Source organism: Equus caballus, chromosome 24 (assembly GCF_041296265.1).
Source record: "Equus caballus isolate H_3958 breed thoroughbred chromosome 24, TB-T2T, whole genome shotgun sequence".
NCBI lineage: Eukaryota > Metazoa > Chordata > Mammalia > Perissodactyla > Equidae > Equus > Equus caballus.
In genome coordinates, this window is record NC_091707.1 from 52010734 (window position 1) to 52037725 (window position 26992).

The 26992-nt window shown below is 38.6% G+C and overlaps 1 protein-coding gene across 8 annotated transcripts in view; it reads left to right on the forward strand.

Annotated features, from left to right (window-relative positions):
* VRK1 (VRK serine/threonine kinase 1) overlaps positions 1 to 26992 on the forward strand; it is an 84348-nt gene that overhangs the window by 23469 nt on the left and 33887 nt on the right. For all 8 annotated transcript variants that reach the window (XM_023628359.2, XM_023628357.2, XM_023628356.2 and 5 more), the window contains exons 2-5: positions 10670 to 10834; positions 15391 to 15446; positions 24071 to 24140; positions 25048 to 25135. In XM_023628359.2, coding sequence (XP_023484127.1) covers positions 10675 to 10834; positions 15391 to 15446; positions 24071 to 24140; positions 25048 to 25135 — 374 coding nt within the window. In that variant the 5' untranslated portion in view covers positions 10670 to 10674. The remainder of the gene's footprint in view (positions 1 to 10669; positions 10835 to 15390; positions 15447 to 24070; positions 24141 to 25047; positions 25136 to 26992) is intronic.

The window sequence follows — 26992 nt, forward strand, 5'->3', positions numbered from 1 at the left end:
AGTCAGTGCATTTTTTTAAAAAACTGACATTCTTCTTAGTCAGTGAGGATTAGTGCAGTCATTGGTTATACCAGTAGCAACACCATTGTAACAACTGGTAGTTGTGTCTGCCTTGCCCCCTTCCAGTCTATTTGATGCATCCACCAGAGTGGTCCTTTGAAAATGTAAGTCACAGCATGCCACTCCTCTGCTCAAAAGCTTCCCATCATTTCCCCTCTCACCCAGAGGTAAAGTCACTGTCCTTGCAGTGGCCCTGTGTGTTGGGGTGATCGTCACATTGTCCCCTTTTACATCTCTGACATCAGCCATTGCTCTCCCCTGGCTAACTGTCTGCCAGCTGCACCACCCTGCTTGCTGCTTCTAGAATAAGCCAGGCATGCTCTTGCCGTAAGGCCCTTGTGCTTGCTGCTCCCTCAGTGTGGGTGCTCTTTCTCTAGGTAACCATGTGGCTAGCTTCTCTTGCTTTTTTCCCAGGTCTTTGCTTAGATGTCACTTTCTTTTGTGAGGTTTTACCAGATCATCTTTTAAATTTCACTCCCCTGCCCCTCTCTTGCTGTCCCCACTTTACTATTTCTTTTCCTCAGCACTTTTTACCGTTGGACATGGCACATGTTTTAATTTTAAAAAAAATTATCTCTCTCTCCTAAATAGACTATAAGCCCAGTGAGGGGAGGGTTTTTGTCTGTTTTGTTCACTGCTTTATTCCCGTCTGCTAGAACATTTCCTGGCATAGAGTATGTGCTCACTAGATATTTGTTGAACAAATGAATTAATGAAGCAGGTGCTGTACATTGTAATGATATTGAAGTCAATGGGACTCAGTATTATTTTTATTTTAAATTAAAAAGGGGGTGTAGCATGGTAAAAGTTTTTATATTTCCTGTCAAAAAGTTGGAGACCATTTACTCTAGTAGCACTATCAAATTATTTAAGGGGAGAATAGGACCTAATCATATTCTCTCCTTTCTAGGGATGGAATTAGATCCATTATAAAGCCATTCCTACTTTGAGGTGACTTTTGTGACAAAGGCACTTAAAATTTTGGATATGTATCAAGTTTATGTATCTCAGTCTATAGATGGAATGGATTTTGAGAATGAAATAATACGTGTTAGCAAGAAATATAAAAAGATGTAAAATCTATGGTGAGAAATTGCTCAATGGGAAAATTCTTGACTCAAGTGTTCAGAATGATTTTTATTTTGATTGAAGTATTGCGAGTTAACGTGCAAGTATAGGACAAGCTCTAAAACCTTGCAGAAGTATGTTTTCACTTTTGCTCAAGTCCGAGTCCTTACAGTGACCTTCTGGGCTCTATTTGATCCTTGCTCCCGTGCCACCTCTCTGAGTTTCCCTCCTACTTCCCCCTTGCTCACTGCACACCTGCCACACTGGTGTCCCTACTCTTCTTTGTTGCCCGGCATACTCCTACCTTAGGGTCTTCGCACTACTCATGCCTCTGCCTGGACTGTCTACTCCAGGTACTCACGTGGTCAGCTTCCTCACTTCCTTCAGGTCTGCTCAGGTCTACCTTCCCAGTGAGGCTGACTGTGACCACTCTGCTAATACTGCAGGCTGCCCCCTGCCACCTTGCACTCTCAGTCCTCTGTCCCCCTTGACCTGCTTTACTTTAGGATTTTTCTAAACATAGCACATACATTTTCTACAATATTACATCATTTGCTTATTATGTTTTTATCGTCTGGCACTTTCTGCTAGAATGTGTCAAAGGGTAGGAGCTTTGTTTGTTCCTTGAAGTATAGCAAGTGTCCAGAACAGTGCTTGACACATGACAGATTATCAATAATTTGTTGAGTGAGTGAATGAACAAACCATTACTCTTTTTCATAAATTCACAGTTAACCTTTATTTATTGCTGTGGTAAGAGTAGACTTATCTAATTAGCATCTGTGAGAACAATCTTTGAAATAATACCACTTGTAGTGCTTTTCCAGTTGTGTGTGTGTGTGTGTGTGTGTGTGTGTGGTGATGGTGGAGGGGAGGTGACTCCATAATCACCAAGAATATATTGCTATTATTTTGGTTCAAAATTATAGAAAGTATAATTATTTGATAGAAATTAGGTTAATTTCTGTGTCTGTTTTATCTATTGCATTTATAAACTGCTTTTTGTTGTTGTTTCCTGAGGAACATTTGCCCTGAGCTAATGACATCTGTTGCCAATCTTCCTCTTTTATTGCTTGAGGAAAATTAGCCCTGAGCTAACATCAGTGCTAGTCTTTCTCCACTTTATATGTGGGTTGCTGCCACAGCATGGCTGATGAGTGGTGTAGGTCTGCACCTGTGATCTGAACCTGGGAACTTGGGCCGCCGAAGCGGGACACACTGAACTTAACCGCTGTGCGACAGGGCCAGCCCCCACTTTGTTTTTTTAATTGTAGGAGAAAGCACACAGCATAAAATTTAGCGTCTTAACTATTTTTTAATGTGCAGTTCAGTAGTGTTAAGTGCATTCACGTTGTTGTGTAAGCAGTCTTCTGATTTGGGACTATACAGATTGCACAACAACTGCCCTCTTCCCCTCCCCCAGCCCCTGACCCCCATTCTGCTGTCTGTCTCTCTGAATTTGCCTCCTGTGGGTACCTCATGTTGGTGAGATCCTACAATGTTTGTCTTTTGTGACTGGCTTATTTTACTTAATGTCCTCAAGGTTCATCCACGTTGTAGCATGTGTCAGAATTTCCTTCCTTTTTAAGGCTGAAATAATATTGCATTATTATATATATACCACATTTTGTTTATCCATTCATCCATGGATGGCCACTTGGGTTGCTTCCACCTTTTTGCTGTGAATAGTGCTGCTATGAACATGGGTGTGCACATATCTTTTTGAGGCCATAAACTCTTTTCTTAAGATCTGTTAACTTAAAGGAATAAACAGATCAATCAGTTATATTTTCAGTATATGCTTATGTCTTGATTTTAAAACTCTTAATTTTATTTCCAAAGACCTGAATTTTATTTAACAGCTTGTTTTTATTTTATATAATTTATTCTTATATAATAAAATTCATATTTTGGTGTAAGCTATGGAAGTAAAGGTGGTCTGCTTTTTTAACGTGATACAGTCATGGAAAACTGTACCTCAAAAAGTGGAACAAACTCCTTGAAAGAATGAGCTGTTACTCGTTGTATCTCCCAAATTATCTAGACTGCGAGTGGCCTAAACAGTAGAATGAAAACCAGGACACTATTGTATTGTGAAAGCAAAAGGAAGAGAATGGTTCCAGAAAGAAAGAATGGACAACTGTGCTGAGTGCTGGTGAGCAGGCAAACGAGATGATTCAGTGTCATTTGCATTTAGTGACCATAACAAGAGTAGTTCGAGTGGACTCAAGAAGGTAGAGTACAGGTGGAGTGAGTTGTGGGAGAGTGAGGAGAAAGGAAATGTTAGGAAGTGCAGACAATTATTAAGACATTTGGCATGGACAGGGAGAAGATAGGATGACACTGGAGGGGGTTAAAGAACATTGGTTTTTAAATGGATGAGCTGTGAACAGATTTGTAAGCTGATGGGAAGGATCTAGTTGAGGGAGATGCCGAGTATGTGAGAGAAGGGATAATTAATAGTTTATCCTGAGGAGGTTCGAGGGGATGGATACAAGGCAAAGAAGGACCTGATGTTCGATAGAGGAGAATAGTTTTCCTAAATTGTGAGAAGAGGTAAGGAAGGCAGGATGGATGCAAAATTGGGCTTGAAGTAGGTGCAGGTGGTTTGTAGGTTTGGGTCTTGGAAAGATATGGGAATTTCTACCTAAAGCTTCTGTTTCGTTCTGTAAACTAGGAGATGAGGTCATCTGTTGAGAATTATGAGTTAGGAAGCAGAATTATAGTTTTGAGGAGAATAAACAGGGTTTGCAAAGTCAGTGTAGAGGATGGTAAGAGATTTCAGTTGCTGGTCTTTAAAAGGCGTAGCTGTATCCACTGCAGTTGGGTGATGCATGTTAAGCATAAAGTTAGATGTCTTTATGCTTAACATACTTTAAGCATAAACTTCAAGCATACTTGAAGAACATACTTCATAGAACATAACATACTTCAAGCATACTTGAAGGAAAAAAAAAACTTAACCTTCTTGCTGTTTAATTTTACACGTTTATTGCATTCCTCCCAAGTGCAGTATATTGTGAGTAAGACAGTTCTCGTACCCAGGGAGCTTGTAAATTTACAGGGAACCTTTATCAAATGCAGTAAGAGGGTGGAACAGCACTGGAACTTCAGAGGTCATATCTGACTGAGGAAGAGAGAGATCTTTAGGCATGAAAAAGATTTCAGGAAACGTAGATGGGGGAGAGTGAGAAAAAACTTGACATTGCCAAGAGTGGAGATAAGAATATGTTGGTTCCATGTTACTGGAATGGTGAGCAGTCCAGCTTGTTCAAAATTACCCTTGAATCATTGTGTCTCTACGCAGTTTAAAAACATCAGAGAAGCTTATGACATTAAAGGAAATTTCATAAAAATATATGCCCCTCCTTCCCCCTCGGGGCCAGCCCTGTGGCCAAGTGGTGAAAGTTCTGTGCGCTTGGCTTCAGTGGCCCGGGTTCATGGATTCAGATCCTTGGTGTGGACCTACTCCACTTGTCATCCCACATACAAAGTAGAGGAAGATTGGCACAGACGTTAGCTCAGGGTTAATCTTCCTCAAGCAAAAAAAGAGGAGGATTGGCAATGATGTTAGCTCAGGGCGAATCTTCACACACACACACACACACACACACTCTCACACTCACACTCTCACACTCTCTCTCTCCCTCTCCCTCTCTCCCTCTCTCTCTCTCTCTCTCTCTCTCTCTCTCTCTCTCTCTCTCTCTCTATATGACCCCCTCTAAGGAACTTTTGTACATACCTATTTTAGGGAAAATTTATGATCAGTCATCCAGTGTGTGACAAGCTTTATACAGCATTGTAATTTCCTAGTCTGGGTATGATGAATTCGTAGAGCTCATTAAGTATAAGTGGCATTATTTGATTCATTCAAGCTTTTTTCTCTCTTCAGCAGATTAAAAAAAATTATGTCAAATTTGAATCCAGGACTTGAGAAAGGCCACTTATCTAAATACAGTACCATATTGTGATAAATATAGCTATTGAAATTTAAAAAATCTCTTCACAAAACTTTATTTTAATATTCATAGCATAAGTTTTTTTGGAATGTTATCTGAAAAACAGGACCATTATCAGAGCTGACTATTAATTAGGGTATTGTTTCAGATGTAAAATTTGATCTGCCACTGAAATTCTATTTGAATATGTATAGTTCCAAGCCTGCTTTGTGTATTTAATAACTTTAGTGCCATAATTACTCTGTTTACAATTAAATTTTGGTGAATATGCTAATATGAAATATACCAGTGAGTGATTTCAACAAAGGGCAATGTTGATTTGCATTTTGATGTGCTTTTCACTTGTTTCTGAATTTCATTTAATATCAGTGGGAAAAGAAGTGGTTAGATTATGTAATGGATTATGCAGTGGTAAACTTACTTTCTTTGAAACCTCTCTGTTGGATTGGCTATCATAACAGTGGATTTGCTTTGCTCCAAGTGGGCAGAAATTATGCGGAAAGATTTAATTTGGTTGAGGTTTGTGCCCTCCAGTGTATTCTTTAATAGAAGCCTTAATGTAGGTATTTGTTTTATTATTAGAGGAAACCTATAATGTACTAAAGCAATTGTTTAATTCAAGTTAGTGTTTTAAGTTGTTTAGAAAATTCACTAGCTTACTGAGGCAAATGATTGTGGTTATGTTATTTATATAGATTTTGAGCAGGGACTTTTGGTTTTAAATTATTCTCCTTTCTTTTCAGAAATCACCTGAAAAGGAACAAGGAGATTGAGAAACACAGATTTCATATTCTCTGAAACTAGGAGAGTTCTGTAACCTTGAACCAGAAAATAAGAGGGGCTGCCAAGTGCAGCGAAGGTCAAATAGAGGTGCAGGAGGGTGCTGAAAGGGACACTGAGATTGGGCCGCAGATCTCAGACAAAGCAGGCAGAGTAGTGTTCTCCAGAGTAAGTGGCACACCCTGAGGGGCACAACCAAAAAGTCTTTGCTTAGAAGAACAGGAATGGATGTTGGCAGAACAGGGCTCTAGGAAACTTTATGGTGTGATGAAAGTGATCTGTATCTTGATCCAGTTGGTTGTTGCTCAAGTGTATACGTATATGTAAAAATTTGTCAATCTGTGTGTACACTTGTGCATGTTACCAATTTTTTGCCTCTCAACTTCAAATGCACCTTTCTTTGCTCTGTGATACTTGAGCTAGGTTCTGGAAACGTTTTCTCCATTCCAGCACAGTCCTAGGTTTTGTCAGTAGAGTTGAGGGAGGGACACTGCAAGGCACAGTGGGCTGTGCAGTCTGTTTGTTTTTCTCTCTCTCTCTTAACGGTGGGTGCCAGCCCTGCTTACTTGCTGACTTTCTTTAGCACCCCTGTAGGCAGCTTCTTGGTCCCACCGGAAACCCAGAGGGCAGATTGCTGTGGACCGGCTCCAGCCCACTGGCACCCCAGAGAACTCTGCTAGCCACTGGGCTGGAGCCACAGCCCGTCCGGTGAAGTGTTCCTTTCTTGTGTGCTCTCCCTTAGCCTTGTGGATTGTAACTCCTCCCTGTATTTGCTCTGCCTGCACTCCTGAGACTTCTCTTCTGCCCCTTTTAGTAGTCAGTCACCTTTTACAAATTAATAATTTTTTATGTTAAATTTTCCTTTTTAAGTTACTTGTGTATTTTTATCTCCTGACTGGACTCTGACTTATAACACCTATGATTTATGTAATTTACTGTTAATTTTACATAAATAGAAAAAAGTGAAATAAATCATTAGTATACAACTTGATTAATTTTTGTGAAGGGCACATACAGTTTAAGTATCACCCGTGTTGGGATATACGACGTTACCAAATCTCCAGAAACCTTCCTCTTCTAACTCCGAGTCGTTTCCTCACCCAGATGGTATCCGCTATTTGACTTCTATGATCGTGGATTAGTTTTGTTTATTATTACACTTCATATAAATGGAGTCGTACAGTATGTTTTTCTAGTGTCTAGCTTCTTTTTCTCAACATAGTGTTTGGTAGATTCATCTGTTTTATTTTATCCATTTTCCTGTTGATGGACCTGTGGGTTTCTAGTGTTTGGCTATTTTGAATAAAGCTGCTGTGATCATTCTTGTGCATGTCTTGGTGGACAGGTTTTCATTTCTCTTAGTATACACGTAGAAGAGGTATTGTTGGGTCAGTTAGCAGTTACTGCAGAACGATTTTCAGAGTGGCTGACACAGTGTACAGTGTCAGAAGTCGTTTGCTCCACGTCCTTATCAACACTTGGTTTTGTCAGGCTTCACAGCTGAGGACTTCAAAATCTTTAAGGAATAGATCACTCGAATACTGTTTAAACTCTTTGTAGTTGGTAAAAGAAGAAAAGCTTCTAAAAGTCTTTTTATGAAGTAAATATAATATTGATATCAAAACAGGTAAATATAGTAGAATAAAAGAAAATTGTGGACCAATCTTACTTAGGAATTTCAATTTTATTCCTAAATAAAATATTAGCAAATAGAATCCAGCAGCGCACTGTAAGCATCATAAGCATTATCAGGTTTTATTTTTTTTAGGGATGGTTGTTATGTTAAATTGCCCTGTGCAAGTGTGTGGTACTGGCTGCACTTGTTTAAGTCTCTTGTGTCTGTCAGCATTTTAAAAGATGGGTTATTGATCCAATGTTTGTTTATTAATCCACTGCCTTTGGCCTCCCTGGCACCCAGCAGCAGCCAGCCCTTGATCACTGACATGGTCGTTGGTTGCCTGAGGCCCGCCTGAGATCTTAGGGGCTGACAGAAGGGAGGCCTCCGCATCTATCTCTGTGAGAAGCCGCAGGAGGAAGGCAGTTTCATCTGGCGACATTTTAAAGAAATATTTGTGTTGTAGTGGCCTCTTTCTATCAGAGCAGCAGAGTAGATTTCAGTGACTTCTTCACATTCACGTGGAGTAGATGTAAGTGTGAGGAAAGTTTTAAAGCAAGCGCAAAGTTAGTTTCAAATACTAATTAATGTATTTTTCTTTTTTGTTGTTGTTTGTTCGCAAAGAAGCTGGTGATCTAGGACCTACATTGAGTGACATTATTGAACATTGAGCTTTTTTTGTACTTAGCGACTTGCGTTGGTATGATATGTTAAGTTCCTTAAATACTGTGGCTCTCCCTAATGTGTGTGAATGACTGCAGAAAAGGAAAAAAAAACTGGGGAACCATTTGGGAAAAGCTGGATTCCCACCTCATATCTTATACCAATGTAAGTGTAGACAGATCAAAATTTTACCAGCAAAATATGAAATCATAAAATAACTAAAAGAAAACGGGAGATATTTGAAAAAAGTAATTTGACTGAGAAAGGTCTTTCTAAGGATGACAAAATGTAAAAGCTAAAAATAAATGATATCAAAAGACATGTAAATTGGGAAGATTATTTACAATACAAAAAGCTAATTTCTTTAATATAGAATATATAAAAGTGTATAAATAAAAAAACAAAAGGCTACCAATTCACAGCAAATAAAGTACAGATGTCGCTTAGCAGTCTCTTTTTTTCTTTTTCTGTGGGTGTATGATTGGACAAGCTCATGGAGTATGAAAAGATTTCCAGTTTTGATCCCTTGGTGATTGTTAATTATAGGAACAGTAATTTTTTAATGTTTAAAACCATAAAATATTTTACAATACAGAAAACCTTATCAAGCAAATGTAGCCTTGACGAGTTATAAGGGTGCTTTTGGAACCACCACTTAGGTTGAGAGTAGAACTTGCCCAACAGGTGCCCCATCCTAACCACAACTTGCTTACGCTGCCTTATAGTGAGTTCTATCTTTTGTGGTAATCCTTTCCTTTGCTTGATGGTTTTATCACTCAGATGTGCATCCCTAAACATGTAGTTTTTATTTGCCTGATTTTGTTTTGTTTCAGATATGTTATTTTAAATCTTTTTAAATCTAGTTTTTGTCTCTCACTTCTCTTCTTTTTTTCCCTTTATTTGTTGAAGAAATGGGATGAGATGTCCTGTAGGTTTCCCCCAGCTAGGATTTTGCTGATTGCGTTCCTGTGCTATAGTTTACCTTGTTCTTCTGTCTTCTTCATAGCCTGTGAATTGGTAGGCTTGATCAGATTCAGAGTCTGTTTATTTTTTCTTTATTTTTTCGGCAAGATTACTTCATGGGCAGTGGTGTGTTCTTTTATTGGGAGGCACATAACATCTGGATATCTTTTACATTTGATGTTAGTAGCTGTCAGTGCTCAATGTCTGGATCCATCAGTTCATTAGGAGGTGGAAATGGTGTTAACCGAAAACCATGCTTATTCATTTCTTAGCTGAGATTTTTCTAGAAGGAGAAATTTCTCTTCATCTTCTATTTGGTTATCCAATGATACAATTCATGTAAGAAAGAAAGGATAAATGCTTGATTCTTTTTCTTCATTTGCTAGTTTTCAAAATTGAGTGGTTTTCTGTTATCCTTTAGAGGTGACCACTAGGTTTTCTTACTGTTATAAACTCTTGGATTTGTCTATTTTATGTGTTTTAATCCATTGTGGTTATCATCTTTATTGGCTCAAATTGGCCCGTCTTTGGTCAGTGGGAACATCTTCCAAGCTGGCTCCTTAGACGTATTTGATGTAACTCTAGCAGTTTTCGATAGTTTCCTTGATGTCTAGAAATGACAAGATGTTCCAAGTTTATGTTGTAAATTTGCAGCTCTAGTCCTGAAATCAGTTATTTCTTTAAGGAACCTGGTTTCATTTAACAGGAAATGGTATTTCAAGAATACAATTGAGAAGGGAAGCATAGAATGCTGGGTGTCACCAGCTTTGCCTTTCCTGTGAACCCAGACGACTAAGCAACCACAGTTTCTCCTTGTCACTCTTTGAAAGTCTGCTCCTCCTTCGTGGGGGTGTCTGGAATTGTGGGGCGCGTTGGGGAGGCTTTGGAGCTGGGTAGTCCTCAGTGCAGGTTTCTCTCGTTCTCCCACTCACTGGGCATAAAACCCTGGACAGGTTGCTTAACTTTGCTGAGCCTTAATTCCCTCATCTATAAAATGGGGATGACAACGTAATCTTCACAGAGTCGTGAGGATGGATGGGAGCCTCTGTGTAAAGGATCAACTGTCATCCCATAAATACTCCTTCCCCTTCCCCTCCTGTGAATTGTCCTGTGTTTTCAACCTCTGTATTATGTTCCTGTCACATCAGTATGGACCTTTATAAACTCCTCATTGCGTTACTATAAAGTGTGCATTCTAATTGGATGCACCTTTTCCCCTCAACTTCATACAGCAATTTTTGTTGTTGTTAAAGAACATTTTTAGTCATGAGTGATATTATACCACTGAAACTTAAAACTTAAAGAGTTATTTCTTGAAATAATTGATTAGATCATTTTATTTATTGTCCTCTACAAAGTTAAGAGATGAATAAGATTTGAGCAATTATACATCAGAATTAACAGCTGTCCTTTATTTAGGTTTTTTTAAGTTTTATTTTAAGTTTTGGTGTAAGTGGGAATTTGAACAGCATCTTTGTTGCACAGAAGCTTTCCTTAGTGACAAATGTTTTCCACATTTCCAAGATTATAATTCTGAGTGTTACTTTGTTTTACATTATAGTGAAAATGCCTCGTGTAAAAGCAGCTCAAGCTGTAAGACAGGGCCCTGCAAAGAGACGTCTTGCAGAACACTTTGCAGCTGGGGAGATAATCACTGACCTCACAAAAAAGGAATGGAAACTAGGATTACCCGTTGGCCAAGGTGGCTTTGGTTGTATATATCTGGGTAAGTGTATGACTACTTCTAATTGTCAATCCAAAGATTATGTGCTTTCTTATCAAAATAGTTTCTCAATTGTGAGCTTTTACAGGATGTTCCTAATAATCTACAGTCAACTAATCATTGTAGGTTAGGCAGAAATGCATCTCTGACATAGGAGTGGAAAAGAAGATGGATGATTTAATCACAATATAAAAGGATGATAATTATCTGTAATATTGTCACTAGTGAGCACTATGGCTTTAGATTTTTAAGATATTCTATATAATCTTGATCTTTTTTGAGACCCAAAGAGAGCCATGTACATCTTTCTTTCCTTGCCTCCACCCAATTAGGATTTATTTCTTCTATTTTGGTTTAATATGGAGATTTTCAGATCTTTAACAACTGTGGGTTTTTTTCCTTTCTCTACAACCCTAATAGTTATAGTGGAATTAGGGGAACAACCTAGAAATTGTATATGAGGCCTGATTAAATGTACTATTAATTAGCACACTTATCCTGAAATTTTGGGGGACCCATTGTAGAACCTGAGATTCTGTGGGTTAACTAACTTGTTGATTTAAAAAATGTGTTACCTGATTGCTTCTAAAGCTGTCTGTTTCTCTAAGACTGTGAGTAGCGACACAGTGTGTTTCATGTTCGGTTTTGATATTTCTAACTCTTCCATTATATGTGCTTACCACCTTTAATCTTGATTTAATTTAGTTAATTATTTAATTTCTGCCATGAGGTTTATAAAGTTTTATTTTTAGTAGTGGGACTGTTATTTTCTTTCAAGCACCATCTTACTCAGAATTCTAATATTAGATACTAGATTAGCACCACATGAAACTTGTTAGAATTGCAGATTCTCGGGTCCCACCCCAGACCTATGAAGCTGAAACTGTAGGGAGGGCCCAGCAATGTGATCGAGTGAGTCCTCCAGTGATTCAGATGCGTGCTGTGGTTAGAGAACCACTGACGTGAAGTGAGCAGCTGCTGTTACTCAGACGGTCCGGCTAAACCTCCTCCAGGACCAGTGGGGTCTGATTGGTCAGCTCCAGCCTCTGGAGATATTTCATGAAATACAGCTGAAAAAGCAGTGCTTTGCTATATAATAAATATGATTCCTCTGGGTCAGTGGCACTCACCTTTGGAAAATACGTGTTGATTCTTTAGTTTTGTTCAGAGCCAACCCATTCCAGTGAACTGGGCTATCTCTGACTTAAGGTGAAAATCCTCATAAACCATAAAAGGTCAGTAGCTGTGTTAGCTAGGTATGTATATTTTGACCTTGTGATTTAGAGATGGTAGATTATATAAACTGTCTCTACTGCAGAACGTGTGGACTTTTGACATCCCATATTAGGAATGGGAACTTGTCTTTAGGCAAGTATGTTCTTCATTTTGCATTAGTTAATTTGCTTTTGTAATCTTTGGCAAATTCGCAATTTGCTTTGCGTGTGTGCAGTATGTGTTTTATTTCTATTTGTATTTATTATCAGAAAGTGCCATCTAATAGTATTTTTAATATCCAATGGTTTGACAGATATCTGTAATAAAACTTTGCTTCTGTAAAACTGAATTGATCAATCTAGAGTAGGAATTTGCTTTAATATTGCTGCCTCCAGTTTATGTCTCTGTGCCTACTGATAGAACAAAACAGCCATATTCAAGATTATCAGCAATTTCTGCTAATGAATTAAAAAGATTGCTTTTGAATTTTCTTTGGATATTTTCTGCAGCATTTGATGCTGTTTGTCTTTCCTTCTCATAAAAATTGCTTCCATGTCTTTCACGATAACATACTTCACCTCTGGTTTTCCTCCTACCTCTCTGGATATGCTTGGTCATCTTGATAGGTACTAACATGTTCTCCAGCCTTCCTTCCTGGCTCACTTTTCATTCTCTCTGATTGATCTCATGGAGTCTCATGGCTTCTGTTACTGTCTTTGCTGTTGATTTCCGTGACTTTGATCTGTAGCCCAGGACTTGATCTCCTGAGTCCAGGCCCATAGCCAATGGCCTACAAGGGATCTCTACTTGGATGCCATACAGGCATCTCTAAAGCTTGTGTCATCCTCTTCTATCTCTTGATTTTCTCGTGATCAGGAGAGAATTAGTTGAATGAATGACACCCCTCAGGGCAGACACTGGGAAGGCATTCTCCAGTATTCCTTCTCTAATATCCCTAGTACTTCATCTAGTCCTGTTGGTTTAGCTGTGTGATTTCTCAGTTCCATTCATTTCTCTCCATGTTTGCTGACACTGTCTTAGTGCCTCTCATTTTCATGTCTTGCCTAGATTCTCACTCTAGTGGTCAATCTTCTCTGCTCGGTCTTGCCCCTTGCATCCCACTGTTCACATTGTCACTTGAGGGACCTAGCCTAATTAAACTTCTTGAATGGTTCCCCAGTGCCATTAGGATAAAGTGCCAAACTTTCGAGAATGCCATACAAGACCTTCATAGTCTGGTCCCGTGTAACTTTTGTGTGCATCCCTTTATTTCCTCAAAATCTGTGCCTTGGCCATCATGCTGCCCTTTGCCTCATTTTTACAAAGCTGAGTTTAGGGCAGGTACTATCTGTTTATAGTCCTTGCGTTAACCCTTTCATGATATGTTCCATGCTGCAGTGAAATTACTTTTCATTTTTCCATAATAAACATGTGCTTCTTGCTCATGGGACAGCTCTTCTTACTGTATTCCTAGTGCCTGGCATATTTCGCAGTACTTGTTGTTTGAGTGAATTATTGTTTCCTTTTCCTCCCTTTTCTTATTTGAATTGTGCAGTATTATTAGGATACTGTCCTCATTGTAATATTTTGTACACTAAATGCTTATTTTAAAAAATCTGACCTTGCTTTATTACTAATTCAGTATCTAAGTGCCGTTCCTTGGGGCTCGTCCTTAAGGAGCTCAGAACTCTTCATTTCCCCCTTTTGGCCAGTTTTGTTACCTGATGTTCCTTTAGTCTGAAGTATTCTAGCTGCAGCCTTTTCACAGTGCTGCTGCTTCCCAGCTGCTTGGTGGTTTCTTGGTTTCTCTTCTGCTTCTAATGTGAGAAAGCCTTAGGGCTCAGTCCTAGGGTGTCTTCTTTTCTCTCTCTGCACTCATTCCCCAGAAGGTCTCTTCCAGTTTCGTGGCTTTAAGTAAGTAGTGTTTCTATGTTGATGACTCTCAAATTTATTTCTCCAACTTGGCCACTCTTCTGAACTCAAGACTTGTATATGAACTGCCTGTGTATTATCTGAACTTGGATGTTTAATAAACATCTCAAACTTAAGACACCCCAAAGCACCGGCTCCTTCTGTGGTTCTCTCCACCTTAGTAAGTAGCAGCTTCCTCTTCCTAGTTGCTCAGGCCAAAACCCTGGAGCCGTCCTTACCTCATTTCCCCTCTTACCCTCTGTGTCTGATTCATCAGCAAGTCCTGTTGGCTCTTCTTGGAAAATATGTCCACAGTCTGACCACCTACCACCACCTTGTCTGCTCCGCTCCGGTTCAGGCCCCCACCTCTCACCTGGAGTACTGTCATATCCTGATCTCCTGGCTTCTGCCCTTGCCCTCTATGCTGCATTTCTTCACAAAGCACCCTGAAGAATCTTTTGAAAATCAATGTCTGGTCTTGCCACTCTTCTCAGAACGTCCAGTGGCTCTCCATCTCATTCATAGCACCAGCTTTGTGTCACCCATCGAGCTTGTCGTGTTTGTTCCCTGCTGCTCTTGTGATCTGCCCCCTGTTACTCTCACCTCACTTCTTCCTTTCCAGCTGCTTTGACTTCCTTCCCTCAAACATGTCAGAGGTTCCCACATCAGGAGCTTTGTGCTGGTCGGCCTGGAATGTTCTTACCGCAGACACTTGCAAGGTACATTCCCTCACGGCCTGCAGACCGCTGCTCCAATGACACCCTGTCAGTGAGGTTTCTCTTACTGCCTCGCAGCACTGTCTCGCTTCCTTAATTTTTCCTCTATACCACTTATGTTCCTGAGTCAGTATTCCAGGGCAGCTGTGCTTCTGTATTTGCATGAAATAAAATGACAGCCACATTAAAATTATTCTAGTTGTCAGTTCAAAGTTCTAGTGCCAACATCCTGAACATCCTGATCTAGATGAGTTTTTTTCTCCTAAACTAGTGCTTTTTGGAACTTTAGCTCTCTCTTTTCTTAGCTTCCTGATGCTTCTTCTTAAAAAGATTCCCTAGTTTGTTAAATTTAAGAAATTGCATCAGTTATTATCCTCTTGGGAGTGCACCACATACATTAGCATACCAAAGGTCATGCGTACTTTTGAATTAAATCTTTAACTCAGAGTTTTCCATACTTAACTGAGGATCATATTGAAGATACCAGCAATTGTAAGATACATTCCAGTTTCAGACATATTTTAAAACATGAAAAAAAGTCTTAAAATTATTAAATATACTGTAATGATATCCTGAAATACATATTGGGAACTGAAATTTATTCTATCAAGGGGTTATAGATATGCAGACCCAAATATTAATAAAGGGTTAGTAACAGGCTATTTATAATAATGGTACTTCTTGTTCTGATAGTACATATATCACTCTTTCAAACAGCTGATATGAATTCTTCAAAGTCGGTGGGCAACGATGCACCCTGCGTTGTAAAAGTGGTAAGAAAATATTTTAGCTGATTTTTTCTTATCTGTTGATTTAGTGTAGTATTTATTTTATAAAACATCCTTTTTGATAACTAGAACTAATTAAACATAAGGTATTACATTTTTAATAATGTTTCATGCATATTTAATAAGACACAAAAGTAGCTTTATAGTTTGAAGTCATTTGAGTTCAAAAAGTCTCCTCTCTCGAACTATAGGGGCACTGGTGTTGGGGAAGTGAAGGAAAGCGTGGGGTGTGCACATGCGGGTGCAGACATGCAGTTCAGCCATACTTACAGTGCATGGGATGCTTTTTATATTTATAGCTCACAAGACTAGGCTACTTTAATGAAATGTTACTGTATTTTATCTTGCATTTGCTTCTGAACTTCCACTTGGTCAATTTTTTCTTTTTCTTTTTTTAGGTTTGTTCCCTTCCCCTTCCGCTTTAGTAAATTACATTATTTATTTAATTATGATCGCTTTGAACCTCTTTTTGCTATACTCTTGTGGAAATTAGTTTGTAATGAGTGAAGGTTGACAAGATTCCACCTGACATAAGCATACTTTGAATAGCCAGTTTATATATTGGTGTATAAAAAGACATTTTAGCTACTATTTTTTTTTTGTTATCAATATATTATATATCGTTTTGCTCACCAGCATTTATGACTTCCCTCTCTCAAAGTTCCTTAACACATGTGAAGAACATGTTTCTGTTCAATAGAAGAGGTAACAGGGTCTGTTATTTTGGCAAATTACCACGTAAGTCCCCCACTCCTAAAGGCTACCAAACTCTAGAATTAGAATTACTCCAAGGTTTTCTGTTTTGGTTTATTTTACTCTCTTTTCAAAAAGGAACATATTTGATCCCTTATGAGTTAACTTTTTTGGACCTGAATTGTTTTAGTGATTGTTTTTAACATTTTTTATTCAGGCATAGTTTTTACAGGGAAATACAAAGATATTAAATAATTTAAAGACTTTGACAGGAGCATTATACTCTGTAACTCCCACCCCTATTAAAATGTAGACTGTTTCCGTCACCCCAGAAAGATTCCTTGTGTCCTTTTCTGGTCACACCCCTACTTCCTGCAGCCCTGGAGACAAGCACTTGTCTGGTTTTTTGCTGTGGATTAGTTATTCCTGTTCTAGAACGTCACATAAATCGTGTTATACAGGATGTACTGTTCTGTCTCTGACTTTTTATGCTCAGCATAATGTTTTAAAGGTTCGTCCACATTGTTGGCGTATCTTCCTGTTTTAGTCTTCTTGCTCAGTAGTAGTGTGTCGTGTAGACATACTGTAATTTGTTTTCCACTTCCTGTTGATAGACATTTGGATTGTTTCCAGTTTTGTCTGTTATGAATAAAGCTTCTATAAACATTCTTGTACAAGTGTTTTTATGGATGTAGGTTTTTATTTCTCTTGGATAAATAGCTAGAAGTAGAGTTACGGCTTTATAGGGAAGGTGTATATTTAAATTTATAGGAAAGTACCAGACGGATTTCCAAAGTGGTTGTACCGTGTTGCACACCCACCAGTAATGTGTGAGAGTTCTTATTGCGCCACATCCTCTGCAACGTTTGGTGTCGTCAGGTGGTTTGTTTTTAGCCATGATATTGAGAGTGCAGTAGTGTCTCATAGTTTTAGTTTATATTTACTTGATGACTGATTTTGAGCACTTTTTCTCTGTGCGTCTTGGCCATTCATATCTTCCTTTGTGGAGTGCCTCCTCAATCTTTTGCATGCTCTGCCCTCCCCCCTTTTTTAATAACTAGTTTAAAAAAATTTTTTTTGAGGAAAATTAGCCCTGAACTAACATCTGCTGCCAATGCTCCTCTTTTTGCTGAGGAAGACTGGCCCTGAGCTAACATCCGTGTCCATTTTCCTCTATTTTATATGTGGGACGCCTGCCACAGCATGGCTTGCCCAGCGGTGCGTAGGTCACCCCCCAGGATCGGAACTGGTGAACCCCAGGCCACCGAAGCGGAGTGCGCGAACTTAACCACTGCGCCACTGTGCTGGCCCCAGTAACTAGGTTGTTTTGCTTTTTATAATTGAGTAGTAAGAGAGTTGCTCTGGATGCGAGCCTTTTTGCAGATATCTTTGTTGTAAATATTTTCACCTAGTTTGTAGTTTACCTATTGATTTTCCGAGTGCTTTTTCTGCATCTAGTGAGATAGATCATAGGGTTTTTCTCCTTTATTCTGTTAATGTGGCAGTTATATTGACTGATATTTGAGTGTTGGAGTAACTTTGTATTCTTAACATTTACTCCACTGAGTTACGGTATATTATGCTTTTTTCATAATGCTGGAATTGATTTGCTAATATTTTCTTAAGGATTTTTACATCTTTGTTCATGAGGGATATTGGTGTTTAATTTTTTCTAGTATTTCTAAATTTAAAAAATTTCTCATCTCGTTTGGTTTTGGTGTCAGATTTGCTGGCATGCTGTGTTTGGTTGCCCCTGTCCTGCCCTGCAGTATCCTGAGTCTCCTTTCTCCTCCCGGTGCCTCTGGAGAAAGCTGGGGCTGTCCCGGGGCTCACTTTCTTTCCTATCTTGTAGAGGTCGCGGTCCTGTACTGCCTGTTCTGTCTGATGTCTGAAGATGGCAGTTTCCTGTATTTTGTGGAATGTTTGTATTTGGTCACAGTGAGAGGGCTGATTGGTCCCAGTTGCTCCGTCGCGCCTATAAGGGTATGTGGAGTTGGTAACTTTAAAGCGTGTGCCATTGGTTTGTTTCCTCTGCTGTTTCACTTTTCTTCATGCCCTTTCATTTTGGGTTTTTCTTTTTTTTCACTTGTGAAGTAATACTCCTTTTGAAATAGTTTGCTGCTGTATCAGAGGAATGAAAGATCTTACCATTAAATTGGGTTATTTGCGTGGAAGTGCAGAATATTATCTGCATTTGTCTTTGATATGACAAATTAAAATACTAAAATCTGTGGGTGAGATTAGTTTCTTCTTAGGAACTTTCAGAAGTTTCCATTGTGAGAAGAAATCAAGTCCCCTTGGGACTTCTCATAATCTTAAGGTTCAAAAATATGGTTACCTCGGGCTGCTTTGCGGTTGGTTAATCTGCACAGTCATTTCCGGGTCTTGGAAGGAAAGTGTGCTGGTGCCATGTCTTAGAGGTGGGCCTGGTGTGTAACCACATCTTTATGCTTCTGTATAGCCTGAGCTGCTTTAAATTGTGTTTTATTTTAGAATTATGATACTCTTCTTTAGAATTATGATATTTAGAATTATCTTATTCAGTGTAACTTTACTTTTACTACCTTTTTTACTTATAGAGTTATTAAAAAAATGGGTAGGAACAAGTATTTCCTAAGTGCTTAAGGCAGCAAATTATATTTCTAAGTTTAAAGCCATTTGTTATCAAACCTGATTTGGTACTCTGCATCTTCTGTCTCCTAATTCAGTTCTGTTTCCATTATCCTATATTACTCCCTCTCTTTGTAATTAAGACAGTGATAAATATTCAGTTGATTTCTCTTTTGCATTTAATATTTCAGTAACATTTTCAGTGTCATAGTTTGTCTGTGATCCTGGAAGAATGCCATAAACAAAACTGTGTTATTGACTTTCCTCTCTGAGGGAGCATTTAGTAACTATTCTTTGCTTCTTTCTTCCCTGATACCTGTCTTTTCGGAACTCCTTTAAACTCCTGTAGCACTCATTCTATTGCTATTTATTTTACAATTTCACATGCTAATATCCTTCTCATGCTACCAGTTATTTTTAGTTTTTTATGTGTTTATCTCCCTAAGTAGGTTTTAAGTTATTTGATGATAAGAACCTTGTTTTAAAGTTTATTTTCTGTACACCGCCCTTAAATGCCTATTCTTTTGGAACCTTTTTAGCCATAATTCCCCACCATGTGTTAACTTCTCGATACCACACACTTGCATCTCTTGTCTGTGCATTTCACAGTAGGCCCATTCATAATTTGCCTTCACTTGTGGTATGCTCTGCCATAGCTCTGTCCATTACTATTCTGCATCTTTTATTCTCAGAGCTTTATAATGTTAAAACTTGAAATGGTTCATCGGATCCTGGGTGCGGACATGGCACCGCTCATCAAACCATGCTGACTGGGCGTCCCAAATAGCACACCCAGAGGCACTTATAACTAGAATATACAGCTATGTATTAGGGGGTTTTGGAGAGAAGAAGAAGAAGAAGGAGGAAAAAAAAAGAAGATTGGCAACAGGGCTGGCCCCGTGGCCGAGTGGTTAAGTTCACGTGCTCTGCTTCTGGGGCCCAGGGTTTTGCTGGTTTGGATCCTGGGCGCCAACATGGCACTGCTCACTAGGTCATGGTGAGGCAGTGTCCCACATGCCGCAACTAGAAGGACCCACAACTAAAATATACAGCTATGTACTGGGAGGATTTGGGGAGAAAATGCAGGAGAAAAAAAAAAAGGAGCTCCTTTTGGGGCTGGTCCCATGGCAAGTGGTTAAGTGTGCACGCTCCACTTTGGTGGCCCAGGGTTTCACCAGTTCGGATCCTAGGCATGGACATGGCACCACTCGTCAGGCCATGCTGAGGCGGCATCCCAGATGCCACAACTAGAAGGACCCTCAGCTAAAAATATGCAACTCTGTACGGGGGCACTTTGGGAGAAAAAGGAAAAATAAAATCTTAAAAAAAAAAAAAGATTGGCAACATATGTTAGCTCAGGTGCCAATCTTTAAAAAAAAATAAAATTCATGTTTTCAAAGAACAACTACTACTCTTTGGGGAAATTTCATAATTCATTACTGGAAAAAAAAGCGAGAAGGGCTGGCTGGTGGCGTGGTGGTGAAGTTCACGTGCTCTGCTTTGGTAGCCCAGGGTTTGCAGGTTTGGATCCCTGGCACAGACCTACACACTGCTTATCAAGCCATGCTGTGATGGCATCCTTCATACAAAATAGAGGAGGATTGGCAACAGATGTTAGCTCAGTGACAATCTTCCTCAAACAAAAAGAGGAAGATTGGCAACAGGTGTTAGCTCAGGGCCAATCTTCCTCACCAAAAAAAAAAAAAAAAAAAGGCAAGATACAAAACTATGTATAATATGGAGATAATTTTATGAAATAGCTATTTGTGTGAAGAAAATATATCAAAATATTTCCAAATTTTCTAAAATGAGCACATATTCTACTTTTAGAGAAAAAGCTCAGTAAATGTTATTTAAGAAATAATCAAAGGCAAATTGATTTTTAGTGTGAAGTTATACTTAATAGTGTAATAATTAATGTAATAGCATACCAACTCAAACAGTGGTTCTCAGCCCCAGTTGTCAGAATCTCTGGGTGCAGGGCCTAGGCATTGCTATGGTAAGTAAAGCTCCCCAGGGGATTCTTTCGTGCATTGGGGTTGAGAACCACTGACGGAGTCTGGCACCCAGAGCACCTTGAGTATTTTCAGTGGAATCATGTGTGCATGCCCATGTCCATCTTTATCTGGGGATCTTTTTATTCAATAAAGCCGTGCAGGTACGTGCTGCTGTAATGTAGAAGATTTGGCAAAAGGTTTGGTGGCTGCTAATATGCATATCTGCTCAATGAAAGAGCTCCAAATAGTTAACCCACAAATTTCTTACCTTTGACCTTGAAATGGAGTTAAGACACACATATTCAAGACAGATGTTTAGGTACACACTAAATATATTCTCTCTTCTACCAAATGACGGAGTCTGGTTTTGTTTAGGGCCTTGATCCTTATTGACTTAAGGAAACAGTCTTGGAGTTGTGGTGCTGGGTCACCAGAGATGGTAAACTTGTATTGTCTGCCTCTAGATAGCTGGGAGACACTATCTGTATTTTATGTCAGGAAAGTAAATGTACAGAGAGAAATGGTAATTGAGAATAGTAGGTTGGATAATACAAGGAGAAAAAATTCTCTTTTGCATTTTCTTGTTAACAGACTTTGTAGTGAATTCGTTCTTCCAATGACACTCACCCTTTGCAGTCATGTCAGTGAGCTATTAGCAGAACTGGAGGTGGAAGTCAGGCTTTTCAGTCTTATATCCTAACAGTTCTTTACATGGTGGTCACTTTCCAGTATGAAGTGATATAAATCTGTATTTTGAAGTTCCCTGGAAAGAAGTTTGCAGACTGATGTTTACTTTCCCTTACTGATGTTATGAGAAGTGACCTGAATTTTCAATTCATATATCATAATTTTTTGGTAGGAAGGAGAAACTTTATACAGCTTCATTTTTAAATGGCAGCCAGTTGCTTTTAGATGGTGCCATTGAAATATATCACATTTTAATTTTTTTTCTGTTGTCATCTTCATTTTGACACTTAGAAGTCTTAAAGAAACGTTTAGTGATATTCTAGTTAAAATGTCAGTCCCAATTTCTTTTCTAAATCTTGGCTATTATAGAGTTGGCAAAGTATTTTAGATTTGAAATATGTTAATAAAATTTTAGTTATGAGTTAAGGTATTTTCTTCAGCAGAAATAGCTAGCTTTGGCTAGAGTGCAATGCCAAGGAAGTAGCTCCTTTATTTTGTTATAATGGAATCTTTCTGGATTAGAAAAAATATGAAATGAGCTCAAAGAGCCTTCATTGCAGTAGGTCTTTCATTATAATAGCCTGACTTATATAGGTTGATTCTCATTATTATGAGTTTAATAAATTATTGCCTGAAGGAAAGCTTGAAAATTAAAGTTGATATGACATAGGTTGAAACTGAATAAATCAGAATTTTATACTGATGGTAATAAGCCAGAATTTGTCTTAGGAAAACCTCTTTCAAACCTGAATTATATTAATGAGCTCTTCTACAGGTTAGCCTTTGGAGAGTAACTTTACCAAAATTCCTTCTCTTCAATTTCTGTTTCTTTCTTCATTTCTTACACTGAGTCTTTTACTCCTGCCGAAGGCCTGTTCTCAGCCACAAGCTCTGAACATTCACAGGTGTCTGTCTAGCTACCATTGCTGGGCAGGAGTCACAGGTTATGGTGAAACTTGAGATACTGAGTCCACAAATTACGGATGTGGCACTTAGACCTTAGTATATTGTTTAGTTTCTGCTTCTTAAGAGGCGACCACATGCCAAACCGTTGTGCACCTTCTCTTCCAAGGTTGGGCTGAAAAGTAGACTTAACTGTCACCAATAAGGCAAGCTTACGTTCAGGTTCTGCTCCAAGTGTTGTCTGTGTTGCCCGTTTGATGTTGAGTGCTCGTTCTTAACCAGGTCCTGCCTGACGCTTTGCAGGTGGGCTAATCAGTCTTCCTGTAAGTCCTTTAACAGGGGATCCCTGTTTTTCTGAATTACAAGAAATGTGAGGTGTTAGAACTGTATGTATGGAGTGGCTTTATTTAAACCTCAAGGAGCAAAATTAGCTTTTATGACAGGGAGGATGTCTTGAATGAAAAAAAAGTGAACATATTTTAAGTATTTGTAAAAGTCATCTCCAGTAGTTGAAAACTTCATCTTTTCACAAGTTTTCTCTCAGTTAACGTAGTGGGCCTCATTTATCACTTCTCCTAATGCTCTACCGACCCTTGAACTCCAGCGACACAGATATTCTGTCCAAAATAACTTTCTTCCCGTACTTCCTAAAAGAAAAGCCATCCTAAAATTTGTTTGGAAATGTTAGCTTCTTCATTTGAAGTTTTCACCGCTTTTCACAATTTTTCTCAGACTCTCAATAAACAAGATAATACCAACACAAACATTAAATAAATACAAACCAGTTTTAATGAGGAAAAGTTTACTATATAAAAAGTCCACAAAATTATAATATCTTTCCCACCCTTCCATGTTTGTTTGACAGGGCAAACCCCCGACAGGCTAATGTCCCTTGTTTGTCAGATACCTTTTTGTGAGTATATGCCTCTTTACAAATAATTTTAACTATTAATATCTCTTAAAATGTGAAACAAACATAGTCCGGTAAAGTTGGTGGAAAACAACTGTCATAGAACTCCATTTTCCTCCTGTCTTTAAATTATCCTGTGGGAAGTAAATTGTATGGCTCCTTAGTTTGAAAAACATGGGAATCAGTGTCAGAAAGGAAAGGATGCAGTTAAATGGACAGTGCTTCCCCACTCTGGAGTTCCAGAATATTCTTGTTTGTGGTAAGGTTAGTTTCTGCCAGTCCTGATAAACTAGATCTAACTGTAATGAAAACCAGGGAAAGAGTGGGATTTTCCATTAATTGGTTAAAGCAGATATTGAAATTTTATTAAATCTCAGAAATATCTGTAGCCCCTTGGTGAAACAGTTAACATGGTTGCTGATTTTTGCTTAAGAGATAGCTTAATAAAAATGAAAATAAGTTTAAAGATTTTTCTTAAACTTCTGCAAAGCCTGAGCTGTATGTCTGATTTTCTATAGTTTATCACTTACAGAAGTGGAGCTTGAAAGAAATATAACACAGACTGTTCTGAGAATGTCTAAAACATTTCTAAAGCAATTGACTTAAACTTAAGTCTTAGTTAAATCTTAAATCTTAAATCAGTTATAAACTTAAGTAACAAAATTACATTGTTTGGAAAAATTGATTTGAATTTTTTTTGTTTGAAAAAATTGGAAAGAAAAATTGATATGTTAGTCTTTTTTGAGGGTTCACTGAAAATAACTCTAGTTTTAACTACTGCTAGTGTTAATTAATGCTTATCTTTTAAGGAACCCAGTGACAATGGACCTCTTTTTACTGAATTAAAGTTCTACCAGCGAGCTGCCAAACCAGAGCAAAGTAAGAAATATAATACATGTGTTTATACTTTTAAAATGACGACTGTTTGTTTTGTTTTGTTTAACCCAAGACTGGAGCATTGGATCTTATATTATAATGCTTTGTTATTTCTTACTTTATAAATAAATTCCATTTAAATGAGATTTGTATGAAAGAATTCTGATCTCTTAATGAATTTGTTATGATAAGATTTCACCTATATTGATATATAGAATAAAGTCAATAAATGATATATGATTCAGGAAATATTGTTAGAAATTGAGACTTAACCCTAATCCATGGGTGTGGCTCAAGGATCTCCAAATCTTTTTGAGGATTTTTCTAAATTCTGGAGAACATGATGTGGGGGGATGCCATAAGTAATGATACAGAACAGACTATCAAGGGAGAGAGCAGGACCTCTTCTAGCTACCATGGTCCTTTCTGCCGTCCCCTCCTCTCCTCTGCACTCCCAGGATCCCAGGAGTCCCCCAGTGGGATGGTATCAGGCGTGGCGATTTCTCAAGGAAGTCTTCCATCTCTCCTAGAGTTTGATTTCCTAGCTGACGACTTTTAGAATGAGTAAAAACCTTGTAGATTGGAGTAAAAGATAAGTCTTTCTGTGAAATAGAGATATTAATTGCAGCTGCAGTACTGTGATTTGATTTTTTTAAAAATATTTTTTGTAGATTTTTCATTTAAAAGACAATGTTTAGGGCAGGATAACAAAATTTTGTGGGTTAATAAAAATATTTTGATTGTAAAGTACTTTTCATTTGTTGTTTATAATGTACTATTCACTTCCTTTTTTATGAATAAAAGTGAAATCTTAATGCATGTATAAGTACATTTTGTTCGTAATGATTTTTAAAAAAAACTTCTTATGTATAACAAAATTGGAATTACAAACACGTGTTTTAACTTACAGTTCAGAAATGGATCCGTACCCATAAACTGAAGTACCTGGGTGTTCCTAAGTATTGGGGGTCTGGTCTACATGATAAAAATGGAAAAAGGTAAAAATATGCGTGTTTTGTTTTTCTTCTCCCCTTTTGAGCCTTCACTGTTGAGTTTTTTAGTCAAGGATTATTTACTGAGCGCAACACTGCTAGGCCTGGATCTGGGCTGCGTGGGGTGTGTTTGACAGAGGTGAAGAGATGCTGTCTCCGGTCTGGAGGACTTGTACAGAGCAGCAGCAACTGACTGGAACCCAGCTGACAAGTGGGAGCAAAGCTAAACGTGCCCCGAAGGGTGTTTTTGCCGTTAAAAATAAACAAGCAAACAAACAAACAACTCTATGTCGTTTATGTAAAAAGGAGCCCTTCAGGTTTCAATTCGTTTTTTTCATGTTAGATATATAATCTGCTCACTGTAGAGTCCTGCTCTTTATGAAAAAACAAACATGCATCAAACAATTAGAGAACAGTTAGGTGCTAAACTGTGTGATTCTGACTCATATGTCCTAGGAGTTGAGAGAATGGAGAGAATGTTGTTGACATAGTTGAGTTGGAGAAAACCTCCAATACTTTGATGCGTAATTGACACTTTTAAAATATTTGCATGAATAAATGAATGAATGAATGGAGTAAGGCTGGTAGCTGAGGTTTGGAGAGTAGATTTAGTTTGGAACTAGGGGGGATTGGTAAGGATGCTTTCAGCTGCAAGTAAAGGAAAGCTTTGACTCAGCTCTCTTGAGTAATCATCAAGGGCCCAGACTCCTTTTTCTTGCCCATTTGCCCTCATCTTGGCTTTGTTCTCTATTAATTCTCCATTGTATGGTCTCAAGGTGGCTGCCCCATTTCTAGGTGCCCAACAGAGAAAAATGGTATTGCTTCTTGTGAGTTTCACTTTCCTGGCAAGGAAACCTTTCCCAGGAGTCTCATGGCAGACTTCCTCTCATGTTTTCTTGGTCAGAGTTTTACTAGTGCTCATTCTTACACCAGTCATGGCAGAGGCAAAGTGATCACAGTGATGAGCATGGTGAAGCACATGGCCATCTGGAAGAGGATGGAACGCCTATGCCGAATCGTTGCTCTGTTAGAAAAGATGGAGCGGAGAGGTAGTTGTTGGACGGGGAACCAAACAATATGGACGTTCTTATCCCAGAATCCATGCATCTGTTAGGGAATGTTGGAACTTCCTGAAATGATATATGACATTTTGTTATCTTTGGTTTTGCTGGGACAAGTTTCTGTAGTTTTTATGCAATTTTCTGGAGAAATGGTATAGAGCAAGGATTAATTGAGTTAAGTGCAAGAATTCTATAGCCAGACTGCTTGCTTTCAAATCTATGCTTTGTCCCTTAAAATGTGTGTGAGCGGGTAAGTTACCCCTTTTTGCTTCAGTTTCCTTGTCTGTGAAATAGAGGAACAGACCCACTTAACAAGAGGGATTAAACAGAAAGCTGTTAGAATATATGTAAAATATATGTAAGTGTTAGCTTTTACTCTCGAAGGGGACTTTAATCCCTTAAATGTTAAGAACTACTGGTTTAGAAAATCATTGATAAGGAGGAATAGCCTCTCAAGTGGGAGAGTCACATGAACATGGGGCAGGATAGGCTCTGGCCTGCTGTGTGGGCTTTTGGCCATTTTTCTTTAATAAAGGAAGAGGGCATGCATGTGAGAGAGAAGAGGAAATAAACTTGGAGAAAGAGACTGAGGCAGGTAATGAAGACTGGGGAGGAAAGAGCATGTTGAAACCGAAGTGTAGTGGGTAGTCAGAAGCTAGTGCACGCTCTGAACAAGGGCCATTGACATGCTGCTGAAAGTGGCATTTGAGAATTGGTTTATGTGGTGACTTGGGGCCCATCTGGAAGGGACTTGGGAAGGGAAAACCTTTACAGATGACTTGCTGGAAAGCAGAGGCAGTTC